We start from the raw sequence: 16383 nt of genomic DNA on the forward strand, positions 1-16383 counted from the left end.
CAAATCTGTGCGACCAGCCGAGACACCCTCGACTTGGGAGCGGTGCATCAAGCAAACACAAAATTTGCCGGTGCGATGAGATGCATTCAGAATTCACACATCACACAGCTTCGGACCCGGCGGCAAGAGCGGAGTTCTCAACCCAAGTTGCGAAACGTTCTCAAGGAGCCCGTTGCGATGTGAACGTCGGCAAGAGGGCTGGCTTCGCCACGCGTGCCCGACCCCGGGACGGACCAGCTGGCCAGCCAAGTCAAGTCGAGGAGCGAGCGTATTTCCCCTGCACATGTCAGCACTCTGAGCGCCCCCGTGTAGAAGCTGCGAGAAAGTCATCGAACAGTCGTGACTGCCTGCTGCGCACATTCACATTCCTGTAGGAAAGGTACTCGAGCTCGCTTCCTTGGCCAAACAAAACGAGGTGCATTTGTGCTTGGCCCATCCGGCGGCACAAGCCCAGGATGCGCGACGGCGAGATTGCCGAGTTGCAGCCGTGGTCCGATGTCTGCGGCCAGAGCTCGGGAACGAGTGCCAGTCTGAGTGGTGGTGCTCGATTGGAGATGCGATTACGAGTGGAGAGGCGTAAGGCCATCGAGTCTTGAGTCGTGCATGGAGCGCAAACGAAGCTTCGAGGAACTTCAATGTGTGACAGAAAGGCGCTCGTGTACATAGCGCATACAGCAGCGTGAAATGGATGCCCCCTGTTTCAAATGTCCAAAAATGGCAGCCTGCAGCAGAATTAAAGCTCGATCGTCCTGTGCCTACACACGCGTAGGCCATGCAGCTGATGCGCCTGCGCTGCTGTGGGCTGCTTTGCGCACGACATCTCGCGGCGTTCAAGAGAAGAATTCGTGATTGACCTGCTGCGGATGACTTGCATGAGCATCTATATATACAGTATATAGCGACGCACGACCTTCAGACGCGCGACCGGGCGTCTTGCGTTTCAAACCATGAATCCTCAACGTTGCGAACCGAATGGGGGTGGGTCCCTTAACTGTGATCTGAGATCGAGCCCGTCAAGGAGAGCATATACCAAGGTGGGCTGCACACCTCACAAATCCACGATCGACTTTTGACAGCATCAGCATGCAAAGAGCTGCGACCTGCCGATCATTGAACACGCGGATGCAGCACTGTGACTACATACAATACCCAGCTCCTCTAGCGCTTCACTTGTCGTCTTCGCATGTGAGCCGAGCATGGTCCCTTGAAATTCTCATTCTCGCTATAGGCGGCAGCCTGCACGCTTGCTGTCCCTGAACCAGGCAGGTTAGAGTCGCGAATCACGAGTCCTGCAGAAATCGGCCCTCACTCGGAAAGGTCGGTTGCGCGCCAGATCGTGAAAGAGGATGGATGAGGGCAAAATCGCATCACGCCAAGGCGAGGCGGGGACGATCGACGCTTTCTCGATCTTTCGACTCGGTGGTCGGGTCTCGCTCCTTCGTGCACGCCTACTCACGTGACTACTACTACTCTAGAATTTTCTGGTAGTCACGTGCAGCACTCCAGAAGGACGCGTCTCATCAGGCGTTCCCGCACGAGCTTCTGAAGCTCTGGCATGAGCACCTTTTTGTGTGTGGAGTGATGCGCGTCGTCACCTTCATTTTTGCCCATGGGTTGCGCGGCGCGGTACACCCACCAAGACTGTCACTCGCCTCTTGATATGTCTCGATCATCTGGTCTGTATAGTCTTCCAATAAAGCAACAATCCATTCGACCTGGGCAGATGCAATGACAAGATGTCGACAGCAACGCATAGCCCGCTCGTTCACGACGGCTCTGTCAGAGATGAGAGCGACGACATGATCGTGGACCCGTCGAGTCAGCCCGCCTGGAGCAGCGAGCAACCATCTGCGCCCAATGTGATCGAGATCCTCAAGGCTTTCTTTGCAGCGCAAGAGCAGCGCCGATCTCACTGGGCAGAGTTCGATGATGCATTGGCATCCATCAACTCCCCTGCGGATGCGGCGTCAAACAGTGCTCGATCCGGCCAGCATCACTCTTCCTCTGCCCAGGCCGACGCACACGACTCGCCCGCAACCTCAGCAAGAGGCTGTCAAGCATGCAGTGCCCAGTCTCTTTCATCGCTCCCGCTCACAGAGACAGACCTGCCAAGAATCCTATCCCTCGTCACTGCCGGCCTTCTCGACGCCTCTCATCGCGTTCGCACGTGCTCTACGGAATTGCGCGGCAGGCAAGAAGAGGACCTCGCAACTTCAGTGGATCGCGTTCAGGATCTGGAGAACGATGTGCTAAGGAGCGTCGTGCGAATCGAGACTATCAGAAGGGACGGCCAGAGGGATCACCATGACGAAGTGCAACAATGCTCAGACAGGATCCGCTCATGCAGAGAGGAGATTCAGGAGGCATGTGCAGAGATACAGGCCGAGCTGGCCGAGCGGACACTCGAGACGGCAGAATAGATGGAGAGCATATGTGATTGCTCTAATGAGCTGTAAGCGAGCGACGCGCTCAGGCTTCGTTGAGAAGCGAGGCTGCGACGGACGAGATAGAGGGAAGACAAAGGCAAGATGCGAAGCCAGGTGTATGCTGTTGAAAGACGGTGACGTTGGTTTGCTGCTGGTGTACATCTTGTTGTGGTGTGGAACATTGATCATCAAGGCGAAATAGTGAGACCGACCGCGCATGCGCCCGTAAGCATGCCCGGTGGCTGGACGGAAAGGGACAAGAAAGGGACAAGAAAGAGACAGGAGGCGAGCCCTCTATTTCTTCTTACTTTCCTCAAACGCATAGTCGGCCACATCACCGCATTCACAAATGAGGTTCATATCGCCGTGGCTGCAGAGGAGTACTCTGTCAGCTGAGATGGCCACTCGTGATGCTTCGATCTTCGACTGCTCATCCTACTCACGCGTCATCAAGGCGGCCAACGGAGGGCCAGAACTTTCTCTCGCGAGTTGCTTGCGAAGGGTACACCGCCAGCTGACGAGAATAAGGCCTATCCCACTCTCCATCGCTCAAGCACTCGACTGGATGAGGGGCATTCTTAAGAGAGTTGTTGGTCGGATCATCGCCTTGCTTTCCGTCTGCAATGTCTTGGATCTCGCCGCGAATGGAGATCATGGCGTCGCAGAATCTGTCCAGCTCGGCAAGCGACTCTGACTCTGTTGGCTCGATCTACAAACCGACCAGAGAACGTCAGCCATAGTGTTCTGGCCACAGATAGGCCAGCTGTATGCGTCTCACCAGAAGACCAGTGCTAATGGGCCACGAGCAAGTTGGAGAATGAAACTAAGGCAGAAGGACGTTGGAAATCAGATTCCGGGCAAACGGTGTGATGCCGACATCTCGATACTCACGCCGTAATCATGCAGACGTTTGGCAACGTCGCTGACTGTAATCTTGTGCGCTCCAAACTCGGCAAGGTCGAGCAAGAATTCGTGAGCGCAACGGCCGTTTCCATTGACATATCGAAGCTTGTAGTGTGGTGCGAGGCGCTTTGCCATGTAGTTCGCAGACAGCAAAGAGACCGTGGAGCTCTTGCGCAAGCCTTGCCAGCCCAACATCTTTATATAAGCCCAAGCAATGGTCAAGATGCTCGCGCTGCCCCATGGCGCAGCAGAGATCGCTTCGATTGCCTTCTCTCCTCCAGCTCGACTGTCTAGAGGGTGACCGGGGAGGTATGGCGCCAAGTGAGCAGCACAACCAATAGGTCCAACGCCTGGCCCACCGCCACCGTGAGGAATAGAAAAGGTCTTGTGCAAGTTGAGATGGGTGACGTCAGCACCGATCACACCTGGGCTTGTCAGTCCGACCTGAGCTTGCATGTTTGCGCCGTCCATGTAGACCTGACCACCGTTCGCTGGACCGAGGCGGAGATCGTCCCTAGTCAGCTTTGCTACAGTCAGATCATGCGCTCGCATTGACTCACCATGAATGAGCTCGCACGCCTCCCGCACACCCTCTTCGTACACTCCATGGGTGCTCGGATAAGTTACCATGAATGCAGCTAGAGAATCTTTGTACTTCTCCGCTTTCTCGCGCAGATCTGCAAGATCGAGGTTGCCGTCCGCCTGGCTCTTGACAGCAACAACTCGCATTCCAGCCATGACAGCACTAGCGGGATTCGTTCCGTGCGCAGAGGTGGGGACGAGACAGATGTCCCTGTGACCCTGGCCATTGGCGTCGAGATACGCTCTGATGACACTGAGGCCTGCAAACTCCCCTTGAGCGCCCGAATTGGGTTGCAGCGACACTGCAGGGAAGCCAGTGATCTTGCAAAGGTCGGACTCGAGCTCAGCGATAAGCTCGGCATATCCCTTTGTCTGCTCGGCCGGTGCGAATGGGTGTATGCCGTTGTATCGAGGGTCGGAAAGCAGGCTCATACTGGTGGTCGAGTTGAGCTTCATGGTGCAGGAGCCGAGTGGGATCATCCCATGTACTAGCGAAAAGTCCTTTGACTGCAGGTGATGGATGTACCTCAGCAGGTCTGTCTCGCTCCGATGGGCATTGAAGACGGGCTGTGTCAGGAAGTCGGACTCTCGAGCGAAGGGGCCCTGCTGCCCTTGTGCGTTGCCGATCGAAAGCGTCTCGAGCGCGGCGGCATCGAGGCCCGCGCCACTGGCGAGGCGGAGCAAATCCTCGTGCCTGAGCTCCGGCTTGCCAGCTGCTCGCGCGAACGCATTGATGACGTTCAGCAGCTCCTCGAACGTGACGGTCTCATCAAGGGTCACGCCGACTCTTGTAACTGAATCAGCTCTGACGTTGAGGCGAGCTGCCGCAGCCTCGCTGTGCACCTTGGCTGCTGGAACGCTGATTGGAAGTTCGATGGTGAGAGTGTCGAAAAAAGCTTCACCGGCATTGTCAGCCGGCAGACCAAGATCAGAGAGCGCGAGCGCCAAAAGACGGGTCTGCGCACTGAGTGAGGGAGAGAGAAGGGTAGCAGCATCGGTCAGTCATCCGCTGCGCAAGTCGATTCTCGATGGCGAGCCTGATCTCCCTTTTGCAGGACGCGAGCAGCGGGATCGAATCAATCCACTCACTGCACCTTGGCTGCGATCTTTCTGAGCCCTTTGGGGCCGTGGTAGCAAGCATACATGGCGGCCATGTTGGCCAGCAGCGCTTGCGCTGTGCACACATTTGACGTGTAGCGGGAGCGCTGCTCGGCCGTCGTGTAGTGTTGTTTTGCCTTGACATCCTGGGAGGCTGCTGCGTTGGCCGAAGTGGTCGCGAATTTGCGAAGCGACGTTGCAACAGCCTTTGGCGCCGATACGCTGGCTTGCGCCAAACGCTGACTCCGGGGCCCGGCCAGTCGTACGAAGGACATTGCTGCCGAGAGCGCTCGATAGTGTCGCAAGGCGATTGTCACAGTTGGCTAACGCTGGGGGTGCCGAGCGAAGGCGGAGATGACGAGAGTCACAATCACGCAGCTGAATCCAAAGCTGCTAACTCGAGGAAGTGCTGGTTCTGTAGGTGATGAGGAGGTGAGCAAGACGGCGAAGGCAGAAGCTCTTTGCCTGACCAATCAAGAGACAGCTAATGATTGTGAGCTTGCGAAGAGGAGCTATCGGTACAAGTCGCGGTCGCCCTCATCCATCACGGTTGCTCTACTGTAGCTGTTTCACGCAAGCATGCAGCGGCGGCAACGTGAACGAATCTTTCGCTCGCGCGTCCCTACTGCATGCATGCTGCTGATGCGCGCACCATCGCAGCCCACACAACCGAAGAACGAGAGCAGCAGGCCTGCTGTGCACGTAAGGTACGAGTCACATCTTCAGACCACTCAATCCAGCAAAGATCGTATCGGTTCGACAGCGACGATGCGCCAAATTGCTCGGGGACATCTCCGCGGTCGCGACGCGTGTAAAGCCGGCTTCTTCCGCGCTGCCACCGTGCGCTCGCTCGCTGAATCGATTCAGATTGCGACCCGTGACCCGGCTCGGCCTCTTCAGCAATCGTGAATCGTGAATAGACGGGCCTCTTTCATTTTGTGCGGCGCGGTCAAACGCTATAGCAGCGCGCGAAGATTTCTATGCAGCCAGCAATCCCATTCACCACGATTTGTAATCTAAGTTGCACTCACTGACTCTTGACTCAAACTCTTGACACGGCTCGCGACTTGATCATACATTTTGATCGAGTCTGGTCCTCGATCCTCCCACCAAGACGACACGTTGCTATCGGAGATCTGTATACCTCCTTGAATAGTCGCGCTATTCAAGACCGACTCAGACTGCTCACATCAGCAACATCCTCGACCAGCAAGGCTCCAGGTGAAGCAACCTCGCTCCTTGCGCGAGGTCAACATGAGTCTGCGTCAATCGTTCGTCGCAGCTGTATCTCTGCGCACCACCGCACCGGCACGGAGGGCTTTCATCAGAACAGCTTCGGCGTTGCCTGCAGCAAGCCCTTCAGCCACTCCCTCATCTACATCTCAGGCTCCCTCCTCGCGGGCACTGGCATCACAGGCTCAGCCATTGCCGCTTGGTAGTGTCTCCGAGAGCGTCTTCGCTCCACTGGATGACTTTTCTCCTCGGCACATTGGTCCTCGCGATGAAGACATCCAGAAGATGCTCGCCGAGTTGGGCTACAAGTCATTGGACGATTTCATTGCGGACGCTGTGCCAAAAGAAATCAGGCTCGACGCCGACGGATCAAAGACGACGGAGAGCTCGAGCTCAGCAAGCGCTACTCCTATTATCGCTCTGAGTGAGAGCGAGCTGGCAAGAAGAGGTCTGGAGATTGCCGAGAAGAATGCCAACTTCAAGAGCCTCATCGGTCTGGGATACCACAACACCAATGTCCCTCCCGTAATCCTGCGCAATGTGAGTAAGCGTCACACGTGCTGGCACTGGCAGCAGAAAGATGCAGAAGGGGGTCTTGAGGCTCAATGTCCCTGCCCAACTGTCTGCCAACTGTCTAGGTGCTCGAGAATCCCGCCTGGTACACGAGCTACACGCCGTATCAACCGGAGATCGCTCAAGGTAGGTGCTCAGACATTCCTGCACCTGTTAGCCAGACGCGCAGTTCTGACATACAACTTCCTCTCCTCAGGTCGACTGGAATCCCTCCTCAATTATCAAACAATGATCAAGTCTTTGACTGGCCTCGACATCTCCAATGCGTCCTTGCTGGACGAGGGAACGGCTGCTGCCGAAGCAATGACGCTGTCGTACGGTCACGGCAAGTCCAAGAGGAAGACTTTCCTGGTGGATGAGCGCGTGCTTCCGCAGACAATTTCCGTCCTTCGCCAGCGCGCAAGAGGCTTCGAGATCAACGTGGAGGTGGTGAATCTGTCACAGGGCTTGCCAGAGTCCCACAAGACATCCAAGGATGTCATGGGCGTCTTGGTACAGTATCCTGACATCGACGGGCGTCTGAAGGACTGGTCATCCTTGGCAGAAGAGACGCACAAGGCGGGTGGTTTAGTGGTCTGTGCTGCTGATCTGCTGGCTCTGACGATGGTCAAGCCGCCTGGAGAATGGGGCGCAGATATTGCTGTCGGCTCTTCGGCACGATTCGGAGTGCCCCCGGGCTTTGGCGGCCCACACGCTGCTTTCTTTGCAGTCCGAGACAAGCTCACGCGCAAGATGCCCGGAAGACTGATCGGAGTCAGCAAAGATGCTCGAGGAAGCAAGGCATATCGCCTCGCCCTCCAGACCAGGGAGCAGCACATTCGACGTGCGCAGTAGGCCCTCTCTCGCGCTTCATCAACACCTCCGTCCGGAAACCTAATTGCTGCCCAGTCTGTCCTCAACGGGCAAGTGGGTTGGCAATCCCTCCTCTCAGCAGCCATTCTCGCCCGCGTTGTGCCGAGCCACGACCGTCGGCCCCACATGCCTGCCTCATCGCTACAATACTCTGACTGCTACTTCTCATGCACTCAACTGTCACGCTGGTCACGTTCCCATCAATGTATGCTGTTGTCATTTCTTTCAGACAGGTGGCTCGGCAGCGCTGTCTCGATCATCCGGCACAAGCTCTGCCTTTGGCAGGCATGCACCACGCTGAGGGTGCTGAAGAAGCCAGATCGCTGACAGCCTTCGACGCAGGGTCTGCCTGCTCAAGTTCTACCGATAAGGTTGAGGTACAGTAAGACAAGTCACGAGCAACGAGATGCAGACAGCGGTGCAAGCCGCGTAAACTTGGAAATTGCCAGAATAGGCAAGCGCGGTGTGCACGAGGAGATGCTGCCCCTTCCTTAGCGCGCCGCCCGACATCGTCTCCATCACGTCACTGTACTAGTCTAGTAGTAGTAGACTACGACTCTTGACTACTACTACATACTATTGGTCCGGCATTCATAGCTGCATCACTGCACCATCATCACTCACAATTTTACTTTAAGTTGCGCCGGCAAGGTTGGATGATAAGTACGAATCGGCACCGTCATCGGCGCGGTATGAGGCTCTTTAACTTGCTCGCTGGAAATCCCTCATCGACGCGCAAGGGCTCGTCTACAGGGTCATTGAGAGACCTTGGGCGGCCGGGGAAATGAAAACACAATGAGGAAAGCCATCGCTTCCAGTGCTGCTTTCATTTTGGGGCGGCACGTGTAGGACAAGGGGAGAGTCAGCTGACTTTGTGAGCTCGCGATCCTCCAATCTAGACTACAGCGACTACACGCTTCAGAGCTCATGACGCTCGCAGTCATATCGGCCTGTCCAGTCTGCGATACTTAGCGCGGTTTCATCGGGGGGAAGCCCGTTGTCTCAGATCGGGCTCTGCGCGCGCTTGACACTATATCAATCCGACACTCGGTTGCTTGTGTGGCAGCAGTCTCCAAGGCGAATGGTAGATGTTGAGATGGAGAAGGTGTTCAGAAATCCACCATGCAACTCTATCTCTAGCGCACCGAGGCGTGCGCCTATCCTCTGACTGATCATAGCTTTCCGAACTCCACGCAAAATGATGAGAATAACGCTTGAACGGATGGTTGCTTGTGTATCGGCGGGTCGGATTCTCGCAAGCAGCGCTATAGCGCTCGCACTCGCTTTCGCACGCTGCGAGCGAGGAACCACAAGCAGGCTCAAGACCCTCATCCGGCTGCGTTCATCTGATCAGCATGCTTTCCACGTGCGTTCCGGAGTTGCTGGGGCAGCAGACGACGTGCCCGTTCCACGTAAAGATGGTTGGCATCGCCCATAGCATTTTGGTCATGAGGGTATCTGCATGAGGACCAGGATGAAGATGATCAGAGCTAGGACATACGTGTGATGCCTGCTTCTGAAACGCTAAGTTGCCGATAATTGTCTCGGCAACAACCAGTCCTGAAATAAGGTTGGACGGTGGTTCATCATGGTCTCACCTTCGTCGCGACTAGCGTGAAATTTATGACCTCCGCGGCCAACACAAGCTGCTGTTGCTCACACGCGCCCTGCTGTCAGTCAGGCGAGGCTGAAGGTGGGCGTGGCGTGCATACCGTGCAGCAGCAGTGTGAGTCATGGCGGGCTGTATGCATCACGAGCAGCACAACCAGCACTACTGAGCTCTGACTCACCACTCACTCAAACCCATGACGATGCATGCTGATCGATCGAGGCCCAATCTTCTCGACTTTTTTTTGGGAGAAGACACAAAGACTCGATGACGGGCCAACGTCGCGTTGCTGCACCATCAGCTGTCCGGGCGCTAAGAAGCTCACAAATGACGACTGCGTGTGACTGACAGGCCATCTGACCACCATCAGCATCGCGTCTGCTTTTCAGCGAGCAGAGCAACACCTGCTCCGATCTTGTCTCTGCTCAGCACGACAACGCACAACAAGACGACCCATCGTAGAGACTTTCACAGCAGCAGAGCACTCATAATCAACCCATATCAAGGAAAAAGGACATCATCCCACCCGAGCTCTCCGAGGCTACACAGCCACTGGCCCCTCAGCATCACCCTTGGAGAAGCGAGAGGCACCTTCGACTGCGCTAGTCCGCGACGTACTACCCACAGCTCGACTCAATCCCCGCTGGACAGCAGTGCACGAGCCCGTCTCTCTTTGTATCGCTCGCTATAGCGTGGCCAAGTCGCGCCGGTCGGGACGCTGTGGCGCAGAGACAGCAGCCCACTCTGACTGCGACGGGATCGGCGGGCCTATAGAGCAACCTCAACGCCTGGTTTCTCCGCTGCTCAGTCGAGCGCGCCACCCACCTTTTTCTCGTCGAGTCAAGCTGTGGCGAGCCCTGTGCCAGCTGAGAGCGAGCTTCACAGGGGAGCAGAGCCGAAACCGAGTCGATTGATGAGCATCTCGCCTCCTGTCAAACCTATAGTGATCCCGGTCTCCAGAAGCGACGCGGCTTCACACGAATCAAAGAGCAGTATCCCACGGCGCATCAATGGCTGCTGTGGCCTAAGCGCAGAGTGACTCGGTGTTCCAGTCCTTGTGTCACGTTCTTAGCGTTAGATTGCTTAGGTGAGTTCAGGTTCAGGTTTAGCGCTAGACAAGACTCTCTCCGTCCCGACACGGAGAACTGCCCAGCTTGCTGCTTGGAGTGAGGAGCGCAAAAAAGAAGCCGGTGGGAAGGCCCCCCAAGCTTTGAGCCCTTGCTAGCGTGTGCGTGCCCGCTCAGCATCCATCCATCGTCTTGTGTGGTTGCAACCTTGCTGGCTCAGCGGGGAGATTCTGCTCTGTCGTTGATGCTCCTCAGCGGTCCTCTCTGGCTCTTGCCAGACTGAACTCCCAAAGCTGGCTTTCCCTAAACAAATGTCGCGCTTACGTTTGCGGGCCTTGGTGGACCAGTGTTCATGCTAGTCCAGGATGGGAACAGACGGGTCGAGGTGGTGTATATGCTGTCGCTGAGTGATGCGCGCACCCGTGACAGACCTCAGAGCAGCTGTTTGGATGCCGCATGCTTGTTTGCGACTCGTCATCCTCACTGACATCGGTTTCCCTCTGTCATCTATACCATGATCTCAGGCCTCCTACCCCATCTTTTGTCGAAGTAGAACAAAGCATACCAAATCCTACATCACGGGCCACGCATCCTAAAGTACGCGGCTCTGCGAATTGCCGTTACTTACGATGCCCGCGCACATCAGCGACACCTACTGCACCTGCTTGTACGTGGCTGCTGAGGGATTGCCACTCTGGCACCCGGGACGTGTTGACCTGGGTGACGTTGGATATGTGCGCGATGGACGATTTCATGTGAGTGCAAAGCTGTGCCTCACAACTGAAATGTTGTTGACATCCATATCCGCCCAACACGCAGAAACTCTACAATGTAGTCGATGGACCGTCTCTGGTGCGAAGTGAGGCGGCACGTCCGGACCTAGCAAGACGTACCCAATCAGGTTCCAGGAGTCCACCGGGGTCCCCAGGTGCTGAGCAGTCCGCTTGGACCGCAGTCCCGGCTTTTGCCACGATGGGCCCTCGCAACAGCTTCTCTGGGGAAAGGCGAGCCAGCGCGCCGCTTAATGTTCCCTCCTCGCCGTCGTCGTCGCCGAGATCGCGTCGCACCTCTCTGATGGGTGCGTTCAGAAGCGAGGAGGAGCCACAGCCACCTCTACCCATCTTTGTCGACGAAGCGGAAGAATCGGCTTTCGACATTGGGCCTAGAACTAGCGCCAATTTTAGAAGTCTAGGAGCTGGGGTCGGCGCTGAGGTGACGGGTACCGCTGGGGGGACTCTAAGCTTCGAAACGGTCAGTCGATCTGGGCCAACACGGCCTCGACGCGACAGTAATTGACTCTTCACCACGACCCACACAGTCTGGCGGAGACGGTGCCCTGCTCGTGTCGCGCGATCCTACCGTTCGAAACGAATTAGAGCACCTCGGCACCTTGAAGGGTATGTGTGTGGCCCATGCTTCCCAAAGCGAGAGACTTGTGCAATTGATGCTGCTTGCCGCGCCGTCCTTTAGCATATGTCAAACAGCACCGTCGATGGATAAGCTACCACTACGGACAGAGCGAAGACATGGAGGCAGACGTGAGTATCTTCGATACAGTTGTGCGTTGCTCGTGGTGCCTAACGCTCACTCATGGCCGCTTCTCATGCAGGAGCTTTGCCTCGTGTACTCAACTGACAGAACGGTAAGCCCACTGCGGTTATTGAATTGCGAACGAAATGTCCTGATCGCCTGCTTTCCTTCTTGACCGCAGTCTGATTGGGCCTGTGCCGTCCAGCTTGGCGCAGCTCAAGGCGCCAAAGTGGACTTCCACGTGTTTAGTGTTGGCACTGCTGGCGTATGGGGCGAGTGGCGCTCTACGTTATCTGCAAGCCAACGTGGTCCTCATCGAGGTGAGGAAGGCAGTTAGTCGCCACCGCTGAGCGCTTGGCTGACTGACTTTCACTTCACTTCTCTCTCAGATCCTTCACAGTACGAGAGAGCACGACTGGAGGCTGGCCTTGGCCAGAGCGGTACTGCTACTCCCGCGGAGTCTGCTCCACATGAGCGCGAGCCCACAGCGTCAAGTAGAATCGCGAATTGGCGGATGAGCGCTGCTGTAGAAGCTGGACCGGTTAACATTGAGGCAAGCACTGGGAGCGCTGAGGCGGCCAGCGCTCAGCCTGCCCAATCAACTGCTGGCGCCGGTCAATCGGTCGGTCCAAGCAATACTGCCGCCCTCATTTCCGAGGTTGGTCGCGTGCCTGCCTTTCCGGATTGGCAGTGGGCGCCCGGCAATCGTGAGTGCGCTTTGGCGCGGGCCGTGTGCCAGTGGGAAAGAGCGATTCGTGTGTGCTGATGTTCTTGCTGTTTTCACAGCGTTCCCGGCCGACCAAACAATCGTCATCAGGCGTATCACGGCGCGCTCCCGCCTGGGCCTTGGATTCTTGCCAATGCGCATGGCAGCCTCTGCAGGACCGAGACGTGATGGGCCTGGCGATCGTCGCTCTAGCGGCAGCACGAAAGTACCGACATCTACAGGCCCGTTGGACCTTCTTCATGAGTGGGTCTTCCACACGGAACTTCGTGCTCAAATTTCCATCGCGAGTGACTCAGACGTCGCGGAGGCGATCTCCTCATCGCCGATGCGCAGCATCACCGCAACCTCCAGTCCTGCTCAGCTCAAACGAGCTATCTGGTCCGGAGCAAGCTGCAGTCTGCGCGTAGAGTGCGACCAGGACGGCATCGCCGTGGTTTTGCCCCGCGGTGAAAAAGAAGGCCCACAAGTCACGGTGCTAGGTCAGCATAAGCAGAATTGTGGATCACCGAAACCCTCGCTGGGTCGCATCAGTCCGCCAAGCTCCTGTTTCCTTCGACCGCCCGCTGGCGTTCGCTCTCCTCTGTCCGAATCCAGAAAGTTCTCAGCATCTCTTGGTATGGCCCATGCGGTTGCAGCCGAGCAAGACGCTTGATCGAAGCATTCCAATGTAGGCTGGCCGCTACAGAAATCGCAATGTACGACTCAATGCAGACACGTCAAGCACTATACACCCATCATCATCTTACCTGGAACGATCCGTCCGGACTCGCCCGCGAGGCCTCGCAACGGCCGACTCCCACCAATTGTAAGCTCACCACGAGCAACTATGCCTAATGACGGCCACACAATGCACATCGTTCTATACGCGCTGGTTTTCTCCGGCTCCAACTAGATTGCCAGCGAGTCGGTTGGGATGCGATGCACGAAGACTGTGACGGGTGCTGATTCGATGCATGGGCATTTTCACGACGCTAGTCGAGAGACAGTGTACAGGAAGCGCAAGCCCGAGGCGCTGGTAGTGGTGTTGATGATGCATGAGTTTTCATGTGCGTGTGTCTAGGAACGGCGAGTCGGGTCAAAGAAGACCTGCCTCATCCTGGTTGCCGAAGGCTGCAATGCCAATTTAGCGGCGACCCGCACCAACGACAGTTCGGCCACCGCGGCGCTCGGGAGCTTGGAACTGTGTGACAGGTGCGGAAACACTGACGGGCAGAGAGTCGAGGCCAATGGATTTGAGCATCTCCTTGGTGTCGGGGTCGACCTCAAGACCGCCGGATGCGGTGGTGTCAAGGGCAGACACTTCGGGAACGTATTGATCCTGCATATTGGAGAGGAATGAGGTCAATTTCGCTCTGGTCTCTCTCGCTTTCTGATGCGGAGCTGCGGGGGTGTGGGATGTTCCTTGTTCAGGCTCGACTACTCACCTTGCGCTCACGCTCCTCCTCCTGCAGCTTGAAGCTGATACCGCGGACAGGTCCCTTCTGAATTCTCCTCATCAAGTGGGTGGTGAAACCGGCAATCTTGTTGCGGAGACGCTTGGAAGGCACGATGGCAACCTCATCAATGACGCGCTTGTTGGTGTGGAAGTCAACAGCGTTGAGACGAGGGCTAAGGGCGCGGCAAAGTTGGAGAGGTCAGAACTTCAACCTGTCTTCCTACAAGTACCAAATTGAGCCCTAATCTGAAGCGATTGATGCCTGTGTCGACGCTCCGCTTCCTGTGCACCTTCACACAAACATGCCTTTCACCCAAAGACGTCGTCGCCTGTCTGCATCCCGTCATGAAAGAGCACTCACTAGTAACGCTCAATGAGCACACGCGATGCGCGCTTAACGGTCTTCGTACGGACACGACCCTACAAGTGTAGATTCCAGCAATTTGAAAAGGGCCCCAATACCATCAAAGCGATTCCAAGCATCCAGCGAAGACAAAGTCCAGCACCATTCAGCATCAGCGATTCAGAATTCAAGCAAAAAGATTGACCAGCGAATAGTCAGTCGTCGATACAGTCTGGGCAGAACGCGGCACGGTTCGTGGAGATAATACGCACCATTTTGGCTGATCTTGAGGGTTGTTGAGGTGAGAGTGCGTTAAATCTTTGCGGATGGTGGAGAGGAATGTCAGACGGCGATGGAAGCCAACCCTCTCGATGGCTTGCCCGCCTGCGCTTGATGGCAGGTGCCGGTGCGCGAAGTCACAGCACGTGACGTTGCAGCTCGCGACGGGCACGCAGCTGCCGCGTGGCTCGGCCGAGCGAGCTGCGGCCTGCGCCTCTAGCCAAGGGACGCGGCAAGTCGAGATGAAAGCATGCATGCAGAGGAAGTCTTGATTTGGGGTTACGATTCAGGAGCCCAGCGAGCGCTTTAGCCTTCTTCCACTTCCACGCAAACCACTACAGCATCCGCTCACGACTCAACTCACTCTAATTTCCAGTAAGTATCTTTCCGTTAAAAGAAGGCCGCTCCTCCAAGGGCTTCGTCACTGCAATGCCACTTTCGCCAATGCCTTTGTACGCGCTTCGTGGAGGGTTCGGTCTTCCCTCCAGCTTGCACCAATGAAACCTTTCCCAGAGCTCCACCACCGCGTCCGCTGGCTGGGTTAACCCTGATGTTGTTCATCAAGTCGGTTTGGCAGGTGCATTCAACGGCTCTGCATCCAGAGATTGGCGGTGCAGGTGCTTTGCTCAGGAGACAGTCGAGCCGCTTTGCTCGGTATCTAATAGATGGACTGAGCAAGCAAAGCAGTGGTGGCCGGCGATGAAGGGGGCTGTATGGAGACTCTTTGGAGCGTCAGAGATCGGCGCATCGTTTTATTGCTGGAGCGGAACAGTAGGCTGACTGCTCAGCCTTTCTGTACCCGCCTGGCAGGATATCCCTCTCAAAGATCGCCCAAAATGGTCCGCATCTCAGTCCTGGTGAGTTCAGCAATCTGCGCCTAAATTCGACGCGAACTTGCGAAACTGACCCTCAACTATCACGTACAGAACGACGCGCTCAACAGCATTGTCAACGCAGAGCGCAAGGGAAAGCGCCAAGTGCTCCTCAGGCCGTCTTCCAAGGTCACCATCAAGTTCTTGAGCGTCATGCAACAACATGGTGAGCATACAATGCGGAGCACTCGACTTGGCGACGAGCACGGCTGTTCTCCTCAGCCTCGGGCTTATAACTGTTGGGCGATCGGCCGGGCCGCGATTCACACTCGCGTCTCGATTCTCCCCACCGGTGCTCATCTTTAAGAGCCCGACAGAGCAAAGCTTGCTCGAGCCCTTTGGGCCGGGCGCTTGCACTAGCGAGCTTCCATTCCATCCTCGAGTGGGCAGCTTGCCGGCACTCAGCTACATGCCCAGCCCAGTCGCTCTCGAATCGAAAGCTGACTGAAGATTCTTATTGTTCGTGTTTGCAGGCTACATCGGCGAGTTCGAGATTGTTGACGACCACAGATCAGGCAAGATTGTCGTGCAGCTCAACGGAAGAATCAACAAGGCTGGTGTCATCTCTCCCCGATTCAACGTGCCCCTCTCCAGGATTGAGGGCTACGCCTCCAACTTGCTCCCCAGCCGTTCCGTCGGACTTGTCATCCTCACCACTTCGGCTGGTATCATGGACCACCACGAGGCCAGGCGCAAGCACGTCGGTGGAAAGATTCTCGGGTATGTAGCATGCGTTTGTCCAGCAGACGTGAAAATGGGTCGTCGGGCTGACGATGGACTCGGCTACTCCAACTCTTTTGCAGATACGTCTACTAAGCGTCTCGATCTGTGCTGCTTATGCAAACCAGATTTTG

The 16383-nt window shown here is 56.3% G+C and overlaps 6 protein-coding genes across 6 annotated transcripts; 4 read left to right on the top strand and 2 right to left on the bottom strand.

The window, feature by feature from the left end:
• Positions 1-1617: 1617 nt before the first annotated feature.
• IE81DRAFT_322637 (hypothetical protein) lies at positions 1618-2796 on the top strand. The gene has a single exon (XM_025513695.1). The coding sequence runs from the start codon at positions 1737-1739 to the stop codon at positions 2418-2420; it is 684 nt and encodes a 227-aa protein (XP_025370287.1). The 5' UTR covers positions 1618-1736; the 3' UTR covers positions 2421-2796.
• IE81DRAFT_322639 (PLP-dependent transferase) lies at positions 2681-5557 on the bottom strand. The gene is made up of 6 exons (XM_025513696.1): positions 5001-5557; positions 3890-4875; positions 3318-3820; positions 3205-3249; positions 2870-3135; positions 2681-2796 (listed from the first exon to the last, which is right to left on the bottom strand). Exons 1-6 carry the CDS (start codon positions 5282-5284, stop codon positions 2721-2723), a joined length of 2160 nt encoding a protein of 719 aa, XP_025370288.1. The 5' UTR covers positions 5285-5557; the 3' UTR covers positions 2681-2720.
• A 398-nt stretch (positions 5558-5955) lies between these two features.
• Positions 5956-7888, top strand: IE81DRAFT_312446 (glycine cleavage system P-protein). Its single transcript, XM_025512458.1, has 3 exons — positions 5956-6782; positions 6881-6941; positions 7012-7888. The coding sequence occupies exons 1-3, from the start codon at positions 6264-6266 to the stop codon at positions 7647-7649; spliced, it is 1218 nt and encodes a 405-aa protein (XP_025370289.1). The 5' UTR covers positions 5956-6263; the 3' UTR covers positions 7650-7888.
• A 3084-nt stretch (positions 7889-10972) lies between these two features.
• IE81DRAFT_346737 (hypothetical protein) lies at positions 10973-13252 on the top strand (the record flags this gene model as incomplete). The annotated part of the gene is made up of 8 exons (XM_025516070.1): positions 10973-11098; positions 11163-11594; positions 11662-11740; positions 11814-11881; positions 11953-11985; positions 12055-12193; positions 12263-12580; positions 12660-13252. 8 exons carry the CDS (start codon positions 10973-10975, stop codon positions 13250-13252), a joined length of 1788 nt encoding a protein of 595 aa, XP_025370290.1.
• A 215-nt stretch (positions 13253-13467) lies between these two features.
• IE81DRAFT_322644 (putative RPS17B-ribosomal protein S17.e.B) lies at positions 13468-14712 on the bottom strand. Its single transcript, XM_025513697.1, has 4 exons — positions 14651-14712; positions 14397-14455; positions 14025-14208; positions 13468-13918 (listed from the first exon to the last, which is right to left on the bottom strand). Exons 1-4 carry the CDS (start codon positions 14651-14653, stop codon positions 13724-13726), a joined length of 441 nt encoding a protein of 146 aa, XP_025370291.1. The 5' UTR covers positions 14654-14712; the 3' UTR covers positions 13468-13723.
• Positions 14713-15493: 781 nt separating this feature from the next.
• IE81DRAFT_346739 (putative RPS22A-ribosomal protein S15a.e.c10, cytosolic) lies at positions 15494-16345 on the top strand (the record flags this gene model as incomplete). Its single annotated transcript, XM_025516071.1, has 4 exons — positions 15494-15514; positions 15584-15695; positions 16003-16249; positions 16333-16345. The coding sequence occupies 4 exons, from the start codon at positions 15494-15496 to the stop codon at positions 16343-16345; spliced, it is 393 nt and encodes a 130-aa protein (XP_025370292.1).
• Positions 16346-16383: the final 38 nt, after the last annotated feature.

The sequence above is a fragment of the Ceraceosorus guamensis genome, assembly GCF_003144195.1.
Source record: "Ceraceosorus guamensis strain MCA 4658 unplaced genomic scaffold IE81scaffold_22, whole genome shotgun sequence".
In the NCBI taxonomy this organism is placed as follows: domain Eukaryota; kingdom Fungi; phylum Basidiomycota; class Exobasidiomycetes; order Ceraceosorales; family Ceraceosoraceae; genus Ceraceosorus; species Ceraceosorus guamensis.